Genomic DNA, 19,604 nt, shown 5'->3' on the forward strand with positions numbered 1-19,604 from the left:
CCGGCCATCTTGGCGTTCATTCATTTGAGAAAGGTCCACTGAGCACCATCTATGTGCCAGGAGCATTGTGCCAGTGTAGGGGCGTGCACAAGACAGGTGCCCTCAGAGGGACCATGCCCTCCTGACAGTCATTTGTGCTGAAGAACTGGTGGGCCTGACCTCTGGGGGTCAAGAGAGGGCTCATGTGGAGGCCTAGTGGGCCTGGTGGAAGGGACGGGTCAAAGGGCAGGAAGAGCAGCACCAGGTTGGCTGCGGAGGTGAGGATCGCCCAGAGGCGTTAAGCACGCTGCAGGGGGCACATCTGACTCCCTGTGTTTTCACTCTGGTGCCCCCCTCCCCACCCCCAGGATCTTCGGCTTTCCTGTACACTACACAGATGTGTCCAACATGGGCCGTGTTGCCCGCCAGAAGCTGCTCGGGAGGTCCTGGAGTGTACCTGTCATCCGACACCTCTTCGCCCCCTTGAAAGACTACTTTGCCTGTGAATAGTACCCCAGGCACCAGGGCGTGTGGGCAGAGCCACGACCCAGGAGGTGCACCCTGGCTCTGCCCTTCCCAGCTCAGCTGTGTGGGGTCGGGCCGAGTACCTCGTCGGGAGCAGAGCTGCCTTGTCCCCTCCTGGCAGGGGGACCCCGAGGTGCCATCTCCTAGTGCACAATTCAGACCTGGCCGCTCGGAGTGGCCAAACACGGTGCTCATTTTGTCTTCTAAAATTTTAAAACTTGAAATAGGTAGTAAGATGGCTTTTTTTTCCCTCCTGGGTTTACCGCTCAGAGAAACGATGGCTAAGATACCAAAACCACAGTGCCGACAGCTCTCCGATACTCAGGTTAATGCTGAAATATCACCCAAGACAGTTACTGCAAAACTTTAATTTTTTAAATGTCTGCAGCTCCTTGTTTCCAGAAGTGTGTGGCAGTAGACATGTAGCTAAGGGACCTTTTAAGGGCCTAGGATGGTTTCTTCTAGGGCTAGCAGAAGAGGACATGATGTCCATGTCTGTCTTGAATTTTCCCCGGCACGTTCCCCTGGCCTCAGTATAAAGGGCTGGGATCCGGGGCCCATTTAGAGTATTTTCCACAAGGATGGTGATTTCAGCCGGGATGACATCATCATCACTTTCAGGGCTATTTTTTTTCCCCATAAACCCAAGGGCAGGGCTACTCTTAGCTAAATCCCTCCCAGTGACTGCAATAGGACCCTCTGGAAGCTCAGGAAGGGGTGGGCTGGGTTATAAGCTGCCATGTATTGTGTAGACAGGTATGGCTTCTCACTGTCTCCCCCCTTCCCCATGTGAGGGGGAGAAGGAGGAGGCTTAGGTAAGACGCCCCCCACCCATCCCCCCACCCTCCAGACTACTCCGCAGGCACAGGTCCCCAGATTAGAAGTATGACACCCCAATTCCTTAGGCTTCTCTAAACTCAGCAGGGACAGCCAGGGGCAGAAGCACATTCCTCGCACTTTCCCCTCATCTAAGAGACTGCAGGGGGAAAACTGCAATAAAAGCTCGACCCTCCCTCCAGAGATTTTAAAGTCCTTTTTTATTCCATGATAAATCGATAAATCGTTTTTAGAGGGAATGGGAGGTCGGACAAGCTGCATTTCAGAAATGCTGTCGTAATGGTTTTTAACACCTTTTACTCTTCTTACTGGTGCTATTTTGTAGACTAAGGAACAATGTTGACAGGTTTTGTGGGAGGTTTTTTATACACTTTAAAAAAAAAAATCTCAGACATCTATTTTTGTTTTAACATTTTCATAATTTTTTTTTTGTAACTGGAGCCATGTAACAAAGTATGGGGAAAAAATGTGCCTTGTTTCAACAGTTTTGCTAATTTTTAGGCTGAAAGATGACAGATGCCTAGAGTTTACCTTATGTTGAATTAAAATCAGTATTTCTCTAACAGTCTGGTGTCCCTTTTGTTCTTTTGCAGGTCAGATGGGTGGGGTATGTGAGGGCCTGGTTAAAGTGGAAAGGTGGGTGGTCGCAGTAGGTCATTCATTCAACAAGCCCAGTACATAAGTACCACGGTGACCCCCAAATCTAGTGCAATGGTCCCCAAACTCCAATGTATCAGCGTCCCCTGGAAGGCTTGTTCAGTGGAGATTTCTGGGCCCCATCCCCAGAGTCTGATTCATTAAGTCTGCAGTGGAGCCTGAGAATTCCATGCTTCTGGTCCAAGAACCAATCTCGGCTAGTGAATGGGTTTCTAAACCTTGGTTCCCCAAACAAATAACTGGAGTGCTTGAGTTCATTTAAAGCCTTGATGTCTGGAACAGCCATCTCCAGATTATTACAGCTCTTGGGTAGCTGGTCCAGATGACTCAAGAATCCCAGGGCTGATCCTCCAGTTCCTTGTCCCTCTGTAGGCTTTCCCTGCACCCTGTTCCACTGCTCCCAATTTGTCATATCACAGTTCAGCCACAGTCAGTGAGGGGACTTGTTGGGAGTGGCCCATGGTCCGAGATTTTAACATAGCTGCCGGTGGCCCCAGTTCTTTGGGTGGAATGTGTATCTTGCTTAAGTTTAACATTGCAACTCCCTTCAGTAGTTCCATCTTAAAGTTTACCTGGGGCCACTCAGCCAGGTGTCCCAAGTCCAGAACCCATCATGCCATAATCCTCATGTTTCACTATCTCTATCCACGGGTCAGGGCAAAGGAGCTGATGTCAATAGCTCTCCAGAGGTTAATATCGGTCAGCTGGTGCGTGCAGAGGGAGAATGGTGTGTAAATGGGATGCACATAGTGTATCAATTGAGCCTCAGTTGGACTTGGCACCTCTGAACCTCAGTTTCTTCACATAAGATAGGTTATAATCATGGCCATCTCCATGATTAGAGTTGTGGGCCTTAATAAGGCCAAGTTCAGAAAGGGTCTGGTCCAGAGTCAGAGAATGAGAAACCAGCTATTTTTTTTAGGCACTGCTGGGCTAGGACAGCCCAGGTGCAAGTTGCCATGATGAGACGATTGTCAATTATTAGCAAGCCAAGCCAGGCTGGCGCTCTGCTCAGGTGTTCAGGCCCCAGGGCCCTTGGCTGCCCTATTAAGCCCTCTTGTATGCAGTGCTGCATCAAATGCCAGGACAGGATGAAGCAAAATAAACAGCCTCGGCCTCAAAATCCCAAGAGAGGAGATGAACTAGCTCTCCAGGTGAGGGGCCCTTGGGTGTCCTGGCCTACCTGTGGGCAGGCTAGCGGGAGACCTTGTTGGGGCTGCCGGGGCAGTTCTCTGTGTTTTCTCAAGATGGGGGCCAGGTTTGGATATCAGTGATCCCAGGTCTGGGGCCAAATGGAGAATGTAATGAAAATTCTGATCTTGGGGAAGTAGTTGGTTTGCACCACAAGTAGGCCTTTTCTGCAAAAGTCTTCCAGTTACCTGGGGCTGTATCTGGGGTCTGGCATGTTGTGTCACTCGGGCAGGTGACCCTTGGAATTTTTCATCTCTATAAAAGGGGGGATAATAAATCCTACCTATTTCCTAGGGCTGCTGTGAATGTTCAAGGCTGTGATCTGGGTAAATTGCTTTGCCTGGTGCCTGGCATGTAGTAAGCCCTCACATGTATTGAATGGCATTGTGATAACGAAACCCATTAATCAATGCAGTGTTAATGACGGTGCTGGTAATGATGGTAACATCCAATATTAATGTATTAGTCTTAAAAAGGAAGGACAGGTAATATTCACCTAGGTGTTTCAAAGGAGCTGGGCTCAGATGCTAACTATAGCAACAGCAGCATCTGGCGTTGAAACTGTCCATCACCCCCCTCCCCTCCATCATGTTGGGGTCCCCGTGCTCCTTGTTAGGGAGAGTTGATGGGGGTGGCTTTGGCATCTCCTTGTTAGGGAGAGTTGATGGGGGTGGCTTTGGCATCCGGCATCCCAGAGACCTGTGGAAGGGATCTTTCCTGGGGGTGCAGGGACTGACCTCTGGACAGTTCCATGGCTGTTTGGTGGGGGGTCAGCACTAGACAGAGGGTGCCCCACTCTACCTCAGTCCCTCTGGTTTTCCAGCCAGCTGCTTCTTGAGTGATTCTCTGTTCCAGGCCTGTGTTTCATCCTTGCTTCCTCTCTGCAGCCAGACTGGATGCCTCTCCTGGCTTCACCCCCTCCTTATTTGTGATCTTGGATGTGCTCCATAGCCACTCTGTGCCTCAGTTTATCCAGTGTAAAATGGAGATAATAACCTCATAAGGTGGACGTGTGGATCAAATGATTCAGTGTATGTGAAGCACACGCAGAGTGCTTGCGGGTAGTGAGTGCTGAGTAAATGGCAGCTGCTTTATTGTTTACTGTTTGAGAATCCTCCCAGCAACCCTGAAGTGAGGCAGTGATTACTGTGATCATAGGTAAGAGAACTGAGGCTCAGAAGTCTATCATACCCAAGGCCACACAGCCAGTGGCAAAGGAGGTGTAAGTTAGAATCTGTTCTGTGAATCCATTGGTCTCACCTGCATCTGTGTGAGTGTGCGTGTGCGTGTGCGTGTGCATGTGTTTGGATCCTGAAATTACCTGCTGCCCTTTGCAGCCTGTGGTACAATTTACCTTTCTTGCTTCCTTCCCTTCTTTTTTCCAGCTTACCTTCCCTCCCTCCTTTCTGCCTTCTTTCCTTCCTTCTTTCTGTTTAACTTTATTACTGGAGTTGGGACTGCTTACTCTGAGTCTTTGCATGCACTGTTCTCTGCCTGGAACAGCCTTCTCCGCTTTGCCAGACTTGTCCTCCAGTTCTCACCTCTTCCAGGAAGCCTCCTTTGCCTCCATTCTAGGCAGCATTAAGAGACATCCCCTAATCTGAGCCCTCCTTCCCTGTGGACAGATAGAAGAATCCATCTCAGCACAAAGCACTCTGTATTATCATTTCTTACTTTTGCAGTCCTCTCCTCCATGAGCTTGTGAGGTCCTCAAGGCAAATGAGACGTGACACCATTTTTTAGTTCAATAATCTTGTCATACATTTGGAAAACTGGGGTCTTAAAGTCATAGTTTTTTGGTTGTTTTGTTTTCGGAGAGGAGACTCACAATTTCTATCTGGGAAAATGAGATTGCCTCATACTTTAAAATGGTAGCTTAAAGACGCATAGTAAAGTCTCCCAACTTTCACCTGCTGGATGCAAGTTCTTTATTCTGTTTACTCTCTGGCCCTTCTCAGTCAAGGCTTAAACTGACCCAGACAACCTTGGCTAACCTCCTCAGGGAGGAGGGTGGAGCCTGAGGAGATCACATGGCCCTCGCTCTTTGGGGAGCTGTCTCCTGGGAAGGGTAGATGAGTTTTATTTCAGAGGCCCTTGCTCAGAAACCTGTGATGTCCTGTGTCTGCAGAACCAGGTTCAAACTCTAGACTGGCACTCGAGGCTCTTCTTGACTTGGCTTTCATTCCCCACACCCATTCCTCTCCCACCCAAAATGGCTTTTAGGTACTGCTGACAACAATCAGTTGACAGTAATTGAACGTTGACATTAATTGAAAGGGACTTCGAAATCACTAACATTTATTGAACACATACTATGTGCTAGGAGTGGTCTAAGAACATTACACACATCATTTGATTCTAACTCCTAGCAGAGTCAGGATTTGAACCCAGGCCTGCTGGCTTTGCTACTTATGAAATTCACTGAAACTGTTGGGAACTTAATGTCCTTGTGTATAAGATGATAACACATTATATTGCCCAAATCACTTATGAATATCTTTACTCAATTATCCAGACTTCATATCAATTCACTATAGTGCTAATATTACTACTACTGCTGTAATCATGTGGTTACAGGGCTCTTTGCTGCATCCTCTTGTTTGTCTATTCCTACCCTTACTCTTGTGCTGGGTTAACGTCTCATATTTTAGGGCAACTATCAACTCTGGGAAGCCTTCCCATACTGCTCAGGTGAGGTCAGGTCTCATGCTGCACTCTTGGAGTGCTGCATACCAGAGAGACTACCCAGCAGTATACTGGTGGTTAAAATATTGAAGTGCCTCCAGGCCAGTTGATAAATAGCTCCTGCCCCAGCTCCCCAACCCATTCTTCCCTGAACATCTCTCCAGGCCTCAGGGGAGGGTGAGACCCAGCCCAGAAGAGGCCTCCAGGACCCTACCTCTTGCAATGCAGGTGCCATCACTCCTGCCACAGCCTCCTCCTTCCTAACACTAAGTCTGGTTTGTAATTAAATAGTGATGTGTAGTTAGTTATGTGCTTTGCCTTCCCTGCTGGATTGGAAACTTTAAGGGCTCAGAGGCTATGTCTGGTTCTTGGTCATCACCAAAATCCTAGGGCCTGATTGATCAGGGAAAATAAATATTTGTTGAACACAAGAATAAATGATATTTGGACAAGGAAACCAGCTAGAAACCTGGATCAGTCTTTGTGATGCTGGGCAGTTGGCCTCTGACCCTCAGTTTCCTCTTCTGTAAAGTGGGTGTAATTCATTCTTTGAGCAAGTCTCTACTAAGAACCTATGTATCAGGCTCTGGGACACGGTGGGAACAGGACTGAGAAAAGCCTTGCTTCCGTGGAACTTATGGAAGGGCAGACAATAAAGGCATAAACAAACAAGATGACTATACTAAGAAAAAACGGATGATGAGATTGTAGGGTTATTCTAGATAGAATAGTCACAGAATGTGTCTCTGAGGTGACTTTTAAGTCCATCCTCAAAGTCCGTATTGATTTATTTTTTATTCAATAACTCATTTTTGTAGAAATTCATTGTAAAACCAATTTTTTTGGCTACTAGGGTATAGAATTTGTAACTGGATCCCGCCTTCTAGGCGGAGTTACACCGGCCCGAGGAGGGATCTCATTGGTTGTGGCAGACCACGCGGCTGCAGTGCCCGGCAGCCGGCGCCCCGCCCCTTGGGCACCCCAGCCGTCGATCAAGTGTCGGGCTCCGCCCCCAGTGCGCGGCTTAGTCCCTCTCTATAAAAGGAGCCGGCGGGCGATGACGAGCCTTTACGTCGGCGCGTAACAGGGGGGGTGCGTGTGAGGTCATCGCGCGGGCTAGCGGGCGGGGTCAGGCGGTTTGAACGAGACGAAGACGGAACCGGAGCCGGGTACGGGCAGCGGACGCGGTCCAGCCGAGAGCCGGTGAGCCGGCTAGCGGGCACGGGGCGGCGGCCGGGGGCGGGCGGGCGGGCCTCGGGGCGGGTAGAGCGCCGGCGGGTCCTGCGATTGGTGCTCGGGCCGCTCCCCTCAGCGGTGCGGTTCGGGCCGGGTGGGGGAAGGGCGGGGCCGTGACCCGGCGCGCGCGGGCCAGGCTGGGGGGCGCGCGCTCTCCGCTCTGCCGGGGGGCGGGGCCTTGGGCCGGAAGTGGGGGCTGCTTCTCGGCGGCGTGGGGGCTTATGGGCCGCGGCCGAGGCGTGGAACCTGGACGGCGGAGGCAGGAGGTTCCGGGATGGCTGGGCCGGGTAGGGGGCGTGTGTGTGGTTGAAGTGGGTCCCGCTGGGAGCTCTGAGGAACCCCCACTGTAGGAAACGGTGCTGCCTGATGATTAAGAGTTCGGGTTTTGGATTCATACCTGTATTGAATTCCCTGCTGTGCGATCTCGGGCAGGTGCTTTAATCTCTCTGGGCCTCAGTTTTCTCATCCGTAAAACAGGGGACAAAGATACTACATGCAGAAAGCTCTTGTCGTGGTACATAGCAAAAAGTAAAAAGCAGGCCAGCTTCCTGGACTTCCTCCTTTCTTCATCGGTATTTATTGAGCGTCCAGTAGGTGCTAGGCACTGTGCTAAGCGCTGGCTGTACACCCAGGAGCAGGAGGGCAACAAAGACCTGCTTTCTAAGAGTCTACATTATGGTGGGAAGACAGGAAGTGAGAAAATTAATACTTGGAAAAGATAATTTTATATGCTCACTGGGAAGATAATATAACAAGGTGACATGAACGAACAGTGCTTTTTCAGTCCCTGCTTCACAGCAGACCTGGGGTGCTGCAGGGCAGAGCTTGGCCTCTCCTCCATTTTGGGAATGAGACTCCTGAGGCCCATTGAAGGAAGGTACACCGGGCCTGCCATCCACTTCTGTAATGGGGTATCTCTAAGAGTAGTAATAATAGCTGTTTGCTAATTGGGCACTTGCTGTGTGCCAGGTGTTGTGTGGCATTATGTCATTTAATATTACACTGTCTCTAAGAGTTATTATCTTCAGTTTACAAATTAGGAGACTGAGGCTCTGAGAGATGATTTGCTTTATGGTGTGCAGCAAGTGGCTGAATCCACGTCTGTGACTCTTGAGTCCAGGCCCTTAATCTCTGTATTATGCTGCCTCCCTGAGGACCAGATCTAGAGGGCATGTTTCATCCAATGTGCCCTTTGCGGTGGTGTGTCAAAGTGTGTAGTGGTTTCTGGCACATAGGGAAGCTTAGGACATGCTGTGCTTTCACTCAGATTCTCATTTAATCTTCACCACCACCTTGTGTTGAAGATATTGTTCATCTTTTACAGGTGAGCTCTTTGTGATCCGGAAAGGTGAAGTATTTACTTAGGGTCACATTGCTTTTTTTCTGGTGGCACCTTCCTCCCCCTCTTTCCATAGGGCTCAGTATGGTGCCTTGAAAGTAATAGGTGCTCATCAGCCATCAGTGAATCAAAGTGGGTTTGGGGGCCTGCTAGGAGACCTGCCGAAGGAGAAGAGATACCTGGAGAGGCAAGGGGGAGCTTTTTTCAAGGCACTTGAAACCTGGATCAAGGAACCTTTTAAGGGGGTGAGGTTTGTGTGGTGGTCATGGGGTCTTCCATGGAAGCCAAGCAGTGGGATCCTTGTAGAGGAAGAGTGAGCTGTCACTGGCTGTAGCTGAGGCTCTGAGAATTGGGCTCTGTTTCTACTGCCTGGAAGAGCCAATTAAGTAGTTGAGTTAGTGGATGTTTACTGCACATCTATAGGGTGCCTAACCCCATGTTTTTAGTGGCTGCAGAGTTTGCAGAGCACATGGGGCCAGGTATTAATGTACTGCTAATAAAAGAGTTTTGAATTATATGATGATGAAAGGCCATTAATGTTTTCTGAGCTGGGGTGTGGTCAGGAGACACACGTGGCTTAACCAGCTGCTTACACTTTATGGCAGCATGACACACACATTACCCGATGTATGTATGTATGAGTGTCACCAAAATAGATTACAAGTGCTCAGCCTGGGACCGTGGTGGTTTTTGTTTGGATGTGTCTCGCCTTGGTACCTGATAATAGCATTTTGTGCACAGTATGCATTTCATGTATTCATTCATTTGGGGATTTTAAACAGAGGAGACACTTGGTCTGATTTTTGATATTGAAGATTCTCCCTGGCTCCTGTGTAAAAACAGTTTGAGTTAGAAACTAATTTGATGGCTGTTGTGGTGGATGGAGATGAGAGATGGTGGTGGCAAGTCTCAGGCACTGTTTTTGGCTCTGGAGATAGAAGGATGAGTGAGAAAAGGTCCCTCCCTGCCCTGGCGCTTGTTTGTTTAATACCAAATCATTTTTTGTGCATTATCTCATTTAAACCTCACCTCACCCTTTTCAGATAGGTAGCATTAACTCACAAGATAACTGAGGTGTATTGCAGTTAAGTAACTTGCCCAAGGTTATACAACTAACGAGTGACAGCCTCACATTCAAACCCAGGCTTCAAATACTCAGCTCTTGGTATGGAGCAAATTGCCTACTGGTCCAGATCTCATCCGGAAATGATTCAGAAATGAAAAGGTAATGACAGTTGCAGAGGTTTGAATGAAGTGCCGTGGGATTAATTTCCCAGGAACTAAATTGTATTGGTGCCTTGTATAACATGGTTTTCTCATTTGAGTTTAAGTAATAGTGTTGATAGTTTGTTTTCTGAAAAGAGTTTACACAGACACATTTTTCTCTCTCCTGCCAGCCTGAAAACAGGTAGCATTTACTGAGCCCGTCTTGTGCAAAGCAGTGTGCCGAGTGCTGCAGGGGATGGGGGAATGTGGGATGTGAGCGCACAGACTTGCCAAGTCATTTATCTCTCTAGACCACAGTCACCTCTGTTCATAAAAAGGGGATTGGATGGGAGATCTTCATCTTCCGGCTCTCACAGTCTGTAGCTGTGTGACTCGTGAGGTGTGCAGGAGACACGTGGGAAGTCTAGCTAGTCGCTAGGTGAAGGAATGAAGTGCCACAAGAGAGCATGGCGACCCATGGTGGTTCCAAATTTGCTCTGAGTTTTTTTCCTCCTGTTAGTCATATTGATGTCACATGAAACGAGGAAAATTAAAAGTGTCAAGGTCATCTTGAAATTTAATATTTTGTAGTCATGTGTCCTCATGGTAATTGCCCAGGGATTTCATTTAGATCTGGATACACCTCCCCTTATCTCATATTGCTTGAGTCTTCCCTTCCTACTGTCTGTTCTCCACCAGCTGTTAGGGTGATCTTTTTCTTTTTCTTTTTTTTTTTTTTTTTTAAGCCACAGCGTGCCAGCGGGATCTTAGTTCCCCAACCAGGGATCGAACCCGTGCCCCTGGCAGTGGAAGCATGGCATCGTAACCACTGGCCTGCCGGGGAAGTCCCAGGGTGATTTTTTTCAAACTTAAACGAGAGTGTGATTCTACCCCATGTAAATCCTCACAATGGATTCCTTAACAGTTAAAGAATAAAATCTAAACTCCTCACCACGGCCTGCAGAGTCCTAACAGGATCTGGCTTCTTCACTTCTTTTCCCACTTCTGTTCCTGCTATCCCTTCTGCTCACTGGGCTGTAGGCACCCTTCTTCCACATCTTCGCGGGCTGTCTCCTTCTGATTCTTAAGCTCAAACGTCAACTCTGAGAGGCTTTCCCTGACCACATTCCCCTCCACCCTCATTACGTAGATGGTCGCGTGAAATGACATTTGTTTGTGTATGTGGTCAGTGTCAGACTTCTACTAGAAAGTGAGCTTCCTATGGACAGGCAACTTGTCTTTCCTGCACATCTGTTTCCCTGTCCCTAGAACAGTGCTTGGTAAACATTTTCAGTTAATGTGTTTCTCTGTGCTTGTTGTTTTGAATTGGAAAGCCTGGCAGAAAGGTGAGGGGCAGATTTTCTAGGGAAGGGGAATGAAAGTGGATGATGGGGCCGGGCAGACTTGGCTGCCAGTTCCTAGGGCTTCTGTGCTGCACCTTTTTCCTTATCTGTAAAATGAGGAGAATAAAGTGAGCCTTGCAGTGAGTTGTTGGGTTAAGTGACAAGTGTCTGCTAAGCTCCTGGTGCTTAGTAGGCCCTCAGATGCCCTGTCTTCAGGAGGCTCAGCAGAGAATTGGTACTAAGGTCTTTTCACTGTGAGGTCATTTGCCAACACCTTGTAGTGCTTAGGTTATTCACTTTTTTGATTATAAAAGTGGACATAGTCTTTAAAGAAAATTTGGAAAACTTTATAGTGGAAACTGTAAAGAGAAATTAATACAAAAGCCCACCATCTGAAGAAAACTAGTGTAAACATTTTGATATGTTAGTGGATAAACTTGGATTGACGTTTTCTAAGCAGAGAACATTTTTGCTTGTGCATCAGCCTCCCTTCATAAAACAGTCATTCCTTTACTTAGTGTCTTTGTAGCTTAAAATTTTATAGCAATGACATTAAAATGGGGCCTGAATTTTAGGCTGGCTGATGTTGGGCAGTTCATTTCAGGTCATGTTTATTCATGGAAATCCAGGCTCGTGGCTGGAATCCTAGTGTCTCTGGTTTGGCCTGTTGGGGAAGAAGATGAGGCTTATAAATTGAGTGTCCCCACAGGTCTGCTCTGGTGACTCCAGGAAATGCTTGCTCCTTCTTGCTGCCCAATAACACGAGTCCTTCTCTTTCCCTCACATGTTGTAGAAGATGGCAGTGAATGTGTACTCAACGTCGGTGACCAGTGATAACCTCAGTCGACATGACATGCTGGCCTGGATCAATGAGTCTCTGCAGTTGAATCTGACAAAGATTGAACAGTTGTGCTCAGGTAAGAGAAATCAGTAGGCCCCTTTTCCAGGAAAGTCTGCAGGTCCTTCAGGGATGCACAGGCCCGTATCTGATTGAAAAAAGGTGCAGGTTCAGGTTCTGTGTTGGGGCTGCCCGGTTTCTTTCAGCTCTGCCCTGGTTCCACTTCTGAGAGGAACTGGGCTTAAAAAGAGTGTGCTCTGTTCTGGCCTGTGTGTCCACCGTCTCCCGCTGTAGAGGCTACATTCTGAGGCCTGCAGTTTAGTCCCAGCTTCTCCATCTGCACTGTTGTGCATCCAAATTTGAAGTGACTTATTTAAGGACAATAATTGTAATTGTTCTAGTTCTATATTAGTTTATCAGTGGTGTTTCTCTTTTATTTTTAAATTATTTATTTATTTATTATTTATTTTTGGTAGCATTGGGTCTTTGTTGCTGCGTGTGGGCTTTTCTCTAGTTGTGGCGAGTGGGGGCTACTCTTCGTTGTGGTGCACGGGCTTATCATTGCAGTGGCTTCTCTTGTTGCGGAATACGGGCTCTAGGCGCGCAGGCTTCAGTAATTGTGGCATGTGGGCTCAGTAGTTGTGGCTCACGGGCTCTAGAGCATAGGCTTAGTAGTTGTGGTGTATGGGCTTAGTTGCTTCACCGCATGTGGTATCTTCCCGGACCAGGGCTCGAACCCATGTCCCCTGCATTGGCAGGCAGGTTCTTAACCACTGTGCCACCAGGGAAGCCCTCAGTGGCATTTCTTACTCCCAGGTAGCACAAGCCCAAACTCAGGCAAGTTTGCCATTTCAGCCACAACTTTATTGACCTACTGTTTACTAAGACTCTGGCAGAGAGGTAATGATTTAAAACAAGAACAAAAACATGTTCTGTTTCTGTCTATACTAATTGTATAACCTTTAGAAAACTAGAGAGAAGAAAATTAAAAATGCCGGTCGTTTCATTTTGAGAAAGCCACTGTTTGGGCGTTTTCTGTGCACATATATATTTGTACATATTCCAGCTTTTTTTCACTTAACATTAAATTTTGGGTATTCTCTAGTGTCTTTCACTGTCTTGGAAATAATTACGTTTAATGGCTGTATACTGTTTATTTCTGTAGATATGGTGGAGTTGTTTAATATCTTCCCAACTTTTGGACATTTAGATTATTTCCAACTTTTCTTTTTTCTTTTTTTAAAAATCTATTTATTTAGTTAGTTAGTTTTGGCTGAGTTGGGTCTTAGTTGCGGCACACGGCTTTTTTTAAAATTAAGTTTTGTAAACTTTCAGATGATTGTAGAAGTGTACAGGCATACCTGTTTTTTTGTTGTTTTGGTTTTTTCTTAAATTTATTTACATTTATTTATTTATTTAGCTGCGTCGGTTCTTAGTTGCAGCACGTGGGCTCTTTGCGGCACACAAGCTTCTCTAGTTGCAGTGCGGGATCAGTAGTTGTGGCGTGTGGGCTTAGTTGCCCTGCAGCATGTGGGATCTTAGTTCCCTGACCAGGGATTGAACCCGTGTCCCCTGCATTGGAAGGTTGATTCTTTTTGTTTTTTTTGGTTGCATTGGGTCTTCATTGCTGCACGTGGGCTTTCACTAGTTGTGTCAAGCTGGTGCTACTCTTTGTCGCGGTGCACGGGCTTCTCATTGTGGTGGCTTCTCGTTGCGGAGCACAGGCTTTAGGCGCACAGGCTTCAGTAGTTGTGGCATGCGGTCTCAGTAGTTGTGGCACACGGGCTTACTTGCTCTGCGGCATGTGAGATCTTCCCAGACCAGGGGTCGAACCTGTGTCATTGGCAGGTGGATTCTTAACCACTATGCCACCAGAGAAGTCTCTGGAAGGTGGATTCTTAACCATTGGACCACCAGCGAAGTGCCCAGGGATCTTTAGTTGTGGCATGCGAACTCTTAGTTGTGGCATGTGGGATTTCGTTCCCTGACCAGGGCTTGGACCTGGGCCCCCTGCATTGGGAGCATGGAGTCTTAGCCACTGGACCACCAGGGAAATCCCTCCCCTGTGAGATTTAATCTCAGTTTTATAGATAGTAAGAGAGGCTCAATGTGAAGTTGTGCAGTGAGACAGGGTTGCCCAGGAGACATGCTTATTAAACATCAGTTGCTTTGTTAGTCGTAGGCACTGGCTGTTAGTCTTAGATCCATGCTGCTTTCCCCCTACTTTCTGTTAATTTCCTCAGTTTCACTGCCACATCCCCATTTGTTGGAGGCTTTTAAAGCACTTGTTTGCCTCGTGATTAATGGGGGGGATGAGGTCATCTTAGTTTTCATTGGAGCCAGCTTTTTCACCAGCAGTTTCTCCCTAAAAATTACCTCTTTCTATTATAAATATACTCCAAGATGTATTTCACTTAGTTAATTCAAAAATGAGATCTCTTTTCACATGTAGATAAGTTGTATATGTGCTGATCTGGCTCCAGATTTGTCTCATTCAGACAGCGAGCCGTCACGAGTAGTCAGGACTGGGCATGAAGAGATTTCAGTCTGCACTGAGCCATGTGACTTTGGATGAGCCCCATAACTTTTTTTAAAAAAATATTTTATTCTTATTTATTTATTTTTATTTCTTGGCTGCTCCGTGCAGCATGTGGGATCTTAGTTCCCCAACCAGGGATTGAACCCACACCCCCTGCATTGGAAGCACAGAGTCTTAACCACTGGACCACCAGGGAAGTCCCGAGTTCCATAATGTTCTGGTTCGTCATCTATAAACTGGGGTAGTAGGATCTGGTTCACCTTTTGTGCTGTTGTGAGGCTCACCTGTAAAAATAGCTCTCAGTTACTGATTCTGCACCAGACCCTTGAGGTGAACCTAGATCTCTCAAGGGGCAGGACACATTCTCATTTTACACAGGAGGAGACTGCATGGGGCACAGCTTAGACATTATAGAGCCTGATTTTGAGCCCAGGATCTTTCTGACACCAGCCTGTACTCCTTCTCCTGTATACAAGCTCTGTCTTTTTAAAAGAAGCATTTGGAGGAGAGTTGAACAAATGTAAATTACATATTATCAATTATAGTGATATTGTCTCATTAAAAATCTGTGAAGAGTTTCAACTTTGCCTGCTGCCTGCCATTTTTCTTATCCTAGATTAAGGGCTTTTCCCCAGTAGAACGTGCAGAATACTTCTTTTTTTAAAAAAAAAAAATTATTTATTTATTTAATTTTGGCTGCGTTGGGTCTTCGTTGCTGCGTGCGGGCTTTCTCTAGTTGCAGCGAGCGGGAGCTACTCTTCATTGCAGTGAGTGGGCTTCTCATTGTGGTGGCTTCTCTTGTTGTGGAGCACGGGCTCTAGGCGTGCGGGCTTCAGTAGTTGCGGCACGTGGGCTCAGTTGTGGCTCATGGGCTCTAGAGCACAGGCTCAGTAGTTGTGGTGCACAGGCTTAGTTGCTCTGTGGCATGTGGGTTCTTCCCAGACCAGGGCTCAAACCCGTGTCCCCTGCATTGGCAGGTGGATTCTTAACCACCAGGGAAGTCCCAGTGCAGAATACTTAGGCACGTGATTTATAAACAAACTTCTGTTCACAAGTAGTTCACCTCTTGAGAGCCATGTGGGACTTTTCTCAGAGTATGTAGAAGGTTGTGTTGTGTTTCACATTGACGTTTAGGAAATGGGGTCTCAGTTTCCAGTATGAGACCAAACAGGATGAGCCACAGACACCGTGTCCCTGAAAAAGGTCTGCTGCCTGGGGATTGGAGTCGGAGAGAAAGTGAGGCTCCTCAGATTCTCGTGTTTACTAAGGCCCGAGGAGAATCCGAGTGACGTTTAACACTGGATCCATCTCCTGATCTTACCTCTGATGAGCAGGGGGTCATGCAGATCAGAATTCTCTACCAAGCCCAAGCTTTGAAAGGTAGGAATAGGTTTTTCCCTTGAGAGGGCAAAGCTCTGAGGTTGTACACTATTCATGTGCTGGCTGCCTGTGAAATGGCTGAGTTTTATCAGCATTGTGGGCTCCCTGCCTCCAACAGTAAAGTGAGCCATTGCTTGGCTCTTGTAATGAGATAAGGTGAGGATGACTTTCAGTGATAGAGTGGCCGCTTGTTTCAAGATTCATTACATTCCGTAGTCTCTCTGTTTTGGAGAGTTAGTCAAGTAGTTTGAAAAGATAGTCATCAAGGAAAAAACCCTGATCACAGAGAAAGATTCTGATGGGATCGCTTGTGTCAGAAGGGGGATGCTGAAAAAAAAAAAAGGGAGTTCGCTGGTGGCCTAGTGGTTAGGATTCTAGGCTTTCACTGCCATGGCCTGGGTTCAGTCCCTGGTTGGGGAGCTGAGATCCTGCAAGCCAGGAGGTGTGGCCCAAAAGAAGGGGTGGGGGTGGGGGTGCCATTTGCTTTCCATTCCTCTCTTCCTTAGATTCCAGTCCACGATCAGGCCCCTCTGCGCTTTTCCAAGGGCCCAGCATGGTGCTCTGAACATGTCAGATGGCCCTCACTGAATGTTCCCGGATTCCCCTTCCTTGCCTTCTCCCCCTCCATCCTGGCCTCCTTTACAGTCTGTGCTGTACAGAGTAGGAGAGGTGTTTGGATGCTCCCAGGCAAAAGCTAGGTCTCCATTTTTCTTAGCTCATTGTGGGGCCCTGCCAGCCCTTGAGTTGATATAAAATAGCTTGTCAGTCTTGCTCCCAGAGCTGCTCTGAGAGTGAGACCAGGAGCCTGACCAGGCCTCACCCACTTTGTTTTCTCCTCAAGTTGGCTCCCTTTTCCAGACACTCCATTTTGGGCCATAATTCCACCATTCGTCTAGTGTCGCAGGCCTGAGAATCATCTTTTTAGGCTAACTCACAAAGTTCTCTGAGTCTTCTGCAGGGTCTTTTGCTGTAACCCCTTCTCAGTTTGCAGGCTGCTGCCATAGTGACCTCCTAACAGGGCCCTACTTCCCTGCAGGCTCCCCTCCCCCACTCTTCTTTTATTGTATCAGTCTGCAACCTTTCAAAGAGACCATTTTTTATTGTCACTTCTCTGCTCAAGGAAGTATCTCTTTAAATTATTTTGCCTAATTCTTTTTTTTTTTTTTTTTTTTTTTTGCGGTATGCGGGCCTCTCACTGTCGTGGCCTCTCCCGTTGCGGAGCACAGGGTCCGGACACGCAGGCCTAGCGGCCATGGCTCACGGGCTTAGTTGCTCCGCGGCATGTGGGATCTTCCCGGACCAGGGCACGAACCCGTGTCTCCTGCATCGGCAGGCGGATTCTCAACCACTGCGCCACCAGGGAAGCCCTGCCTAATTCTTTAAGTACCTCTTGGTGTTAATTAAAGCAAGAGACAAGAAACTTATTTTCTTCTGATTATAAGTAATTAGGTCTTCTTCATAGAAACATTAAGAAGAAAACCATAATCTGCTGTATTGTCACAAGTGATAGTCATTGTTATCTTTTAGCTGTATTTTTTCCCCCCTAATTATGGTTTTATTTATTGAACTCTTACTATAGGCCAGGCACTTTCTAAAGTGCTTTACCTATATAACCTCGGCGTGGGGGTGGGGTGGGGGGCGGTAAGGACTGTCATCCCCATTTTATAGATAGAGAAACTGAGACAGAGAAGTTAAACAGCTTGCCCAAGGTTACTCATTTTAGCTGTACGTTCAGTGTTTTCTATAATTTTAGAACATAATTGACATACTTTTTGAATAACTGAAAGTCTCAAATGGTTTAAAATTCAAAAGGAACAAAAAGATAAACAGCAAAAATTCTCCCTGTGAAAAGTAAGCCCATCTACTAGCCACCCAGTTCCCCAACCCAGAAGTAACCAGTGTTATCAGCTGGGTGGCCTCCAGAGAGCGTGTATACAAGCAGAAACATCCATCTGTCTGTATTTTGTGTGTGTGTTCTCTTTCCCCCCTTTTACACAAGTGGTAGTGTTTAATTGCACTGGACACTCTGGAGAGTGTTCCATATCCATGTAGCCGGTGCCACTTTGTTTTCTTTTATGGCTGTGTAGTACCATAATTTCCTTGGATTTCCCCTATTAATGGACATTTAGTTTGTTTCCAGTCTATTGCTATTACAGACTGTTGCAGTAAGTAACAAATACAAGCACACAATGTTGTAAGGTTTTGTTTCTTGCTTTTAAAATTGGATTACGTTTCACTTGTTAAAATGTATCGAGGCCGACTTTTTAAAGAATGCTTTACATATGATGTAAATTTTTTTTTTTAATAATAATGTGTAATTAGTGTGATATCACAAATTTAACTTCTTTATTTTTTATTTTTTTAATTTTTGGCTGTGTTGGGTCTTCATTTCTGTGCGAGGGCTTTCTCTAGTTGTGGCAAGCAGGGGCCACTCTTCATTGCAGTGCGCGGGCCTCTCACTATCGTGGCCTCTCTTGTTGCGGAGCACAGGCTCCAGACGCGCAGGCTCAGTAGTTGTGGCTCACGGGCCTAGTTGTTCCGCGGCATGTGGGATCTTCCCAGACCAGGACTTGAACCCATGTCCCCTGCATTAGCAAGCAGATTCTCAACCACTGCACCACCAGGGAAGCCTTCGAGGCCGACTTTTAACGTCTGCATTAATGACTCCTCACAGCCTTCTATTTCCAAATTTTTTCATCCTTTAAGATGAAAAAGCCTCACCTACTTCCAAAAGCTTGAACACTTTTACATTTAATAGAGTGTTTCCTTTGTGTAAAACTTTGAGGTCTCTTAATCTATAGTTTTCTGATAGGAAGGCATCTATCCTTTTTTTTTTTTTTTTTTTTTTTTGGCCATGACAGAGTATGTGGGATCTTAATTCCCTGACCAGGAATCGAACCCATGCCCCCTGTATTGGAAGTGCAGAGTCCTAACCTCTGGACCGCCAGGGAAGTCCTGAAACTCATCTATCCTGTGTAGAATATTGACTTCAGCTTTCATCTAATTCTCCAAGGGACCCTTGACCCAAAAGGGTTGAGAGCCAGTGCACTTGAGATGTTGCAAGCTTTTGGAGAAGGGACTGCATTGTGCCCTTGTGTGTTCTTTGCTTGTAGCACAGATCCTGGCAGAATGGGGCTGTGGCAGTCAGCGGAGACTTGGTGGTTGGTGCCCTGATACAGCTGGTCCAACCCTACAACCCTATGTCTGTTTGCATTTTCCAGCCACAGATTTTACATGGACCTGTTCTCCTGCCCCACATCATTGGGACAGCAGCTATGTAAGAGGGGTCCTCTCCGTTTTTATTTTATTTTATTTTATTTTTATTTTTATTTTTTTTGTGGTATGCGGGCCTCTCACTGTTGTGGCTTCTCCCGTTGCGGAGCACAGGCTCCGGATGCGCAGGCCTAGCGGCCATGGCTCACGGGCTTAGTTGCTCCGCGGCATGTGGGATCTTCCCGGACCAGGGCACGAACCCGTGTCTCCTGCATCGGCAGGCGGATTCTCAACCACTGCGCCACCAGGGAAGCCCTATTTTATTTTTAAAAATTTATTTATTTTTGGCTGCATTGGGTCGTTGTTGCTGTACGTGGGCTTTCTCTAGTTGTGGCAAGCAGGGGCTACTTTTCGTTGAGGTGGATGAGCTTCTCATTGCGCTGGCTTCTCTTATTGCGGAACACAGGCTCTAGGCATGCGGGCTTCAGTAGTTGTGGCATGTAAGTTTCAGTAGTTGTGGCTCTCAGGCTTCAGTAGTTGTGGCTCGCGGGCTCTAGAGCATAGGCTCAGTAATTGTGGTACACAGGCTTAGTTGCTCCGAGGCCTGTGGGATCTTCCCGGACCAGGGATTGAACC

The 19,604-nt window shown here is 47.1% G+C and overlaps 2 protein-coding genes across 13 annotated transcripts in view; both read left to right on the forward strand.

Moving 5' to 3' along the window:
* The window catches only part of DNMT3B (DNA methyltransferase 3 beta), a 36,721-nt gene extending 34,819 nt beyond the window's left edge, over positions 1-1,902 (forward strand). For 6 of the 9 annotated variants that reach the window (XM_067013843.1, XM_067013847.1, XM_067013844.1 and 3 more), the window contains one exon: positions 348-489. In XM_067013843.1, the coding sequence (XP_066869944.1) occupies positions 348-489 (142 nt within the window). Of the gene's footprint in view, positions 1-347 lie in introns of all 9 variants that reach the window. The other 3 variants (XM_067013848.1, XM_067013849.1, XM_067013842.1) reach the window with 2 other exon arrangements.
* Positions 1,903-6,940: 5,038 nt separating this feature from the next.
* MAPRE1 (microtubule associated protein RP/EB family member 1) overlaps positions 6,941-19,604 on the forward strand; it is a 37,576-nt gene continuing 24,912 nt past the window's right edge. Inside the window, exons 1-2 of one of the 4 annotated variants that reach the window (XM_059038265.2) lie at positions 6,941-7,043; positions 11,792-11,915. In XM_059038265.2, the coding sequence (XP_058894248.1) occupies positions 11,795-11,915 (121 nt within the window). In that variant the 5' untranslated portion in view covers positions 6,941-7,043; positions 11,792-11,794. Of the gene's footprint in view, positions 7,078-11,791; positions 11,916-19,604 lie in introns of all 4 variants that reach the window. The other 3 variants (XM_059038264.2, XM_067013259.1, XM_067013258.1) reach the window with 3 other exon arrangements.

This window comes from Kogia breviceps, chromosome 14 (genome assembly GCF_026419965.1).
Source record: "Kogia breviceps isolate mKogBre1 chromosome 14, mKogBre1 haplotype 1, whole genome shotgun sequence".
In the NCBI taxonomy this organism is placed as follows: Eukaryota; Metazoa; Chordata; class Mammalia; order Artiodactyla; family Physeteridae; genus Kogia; species Kogia breviceps.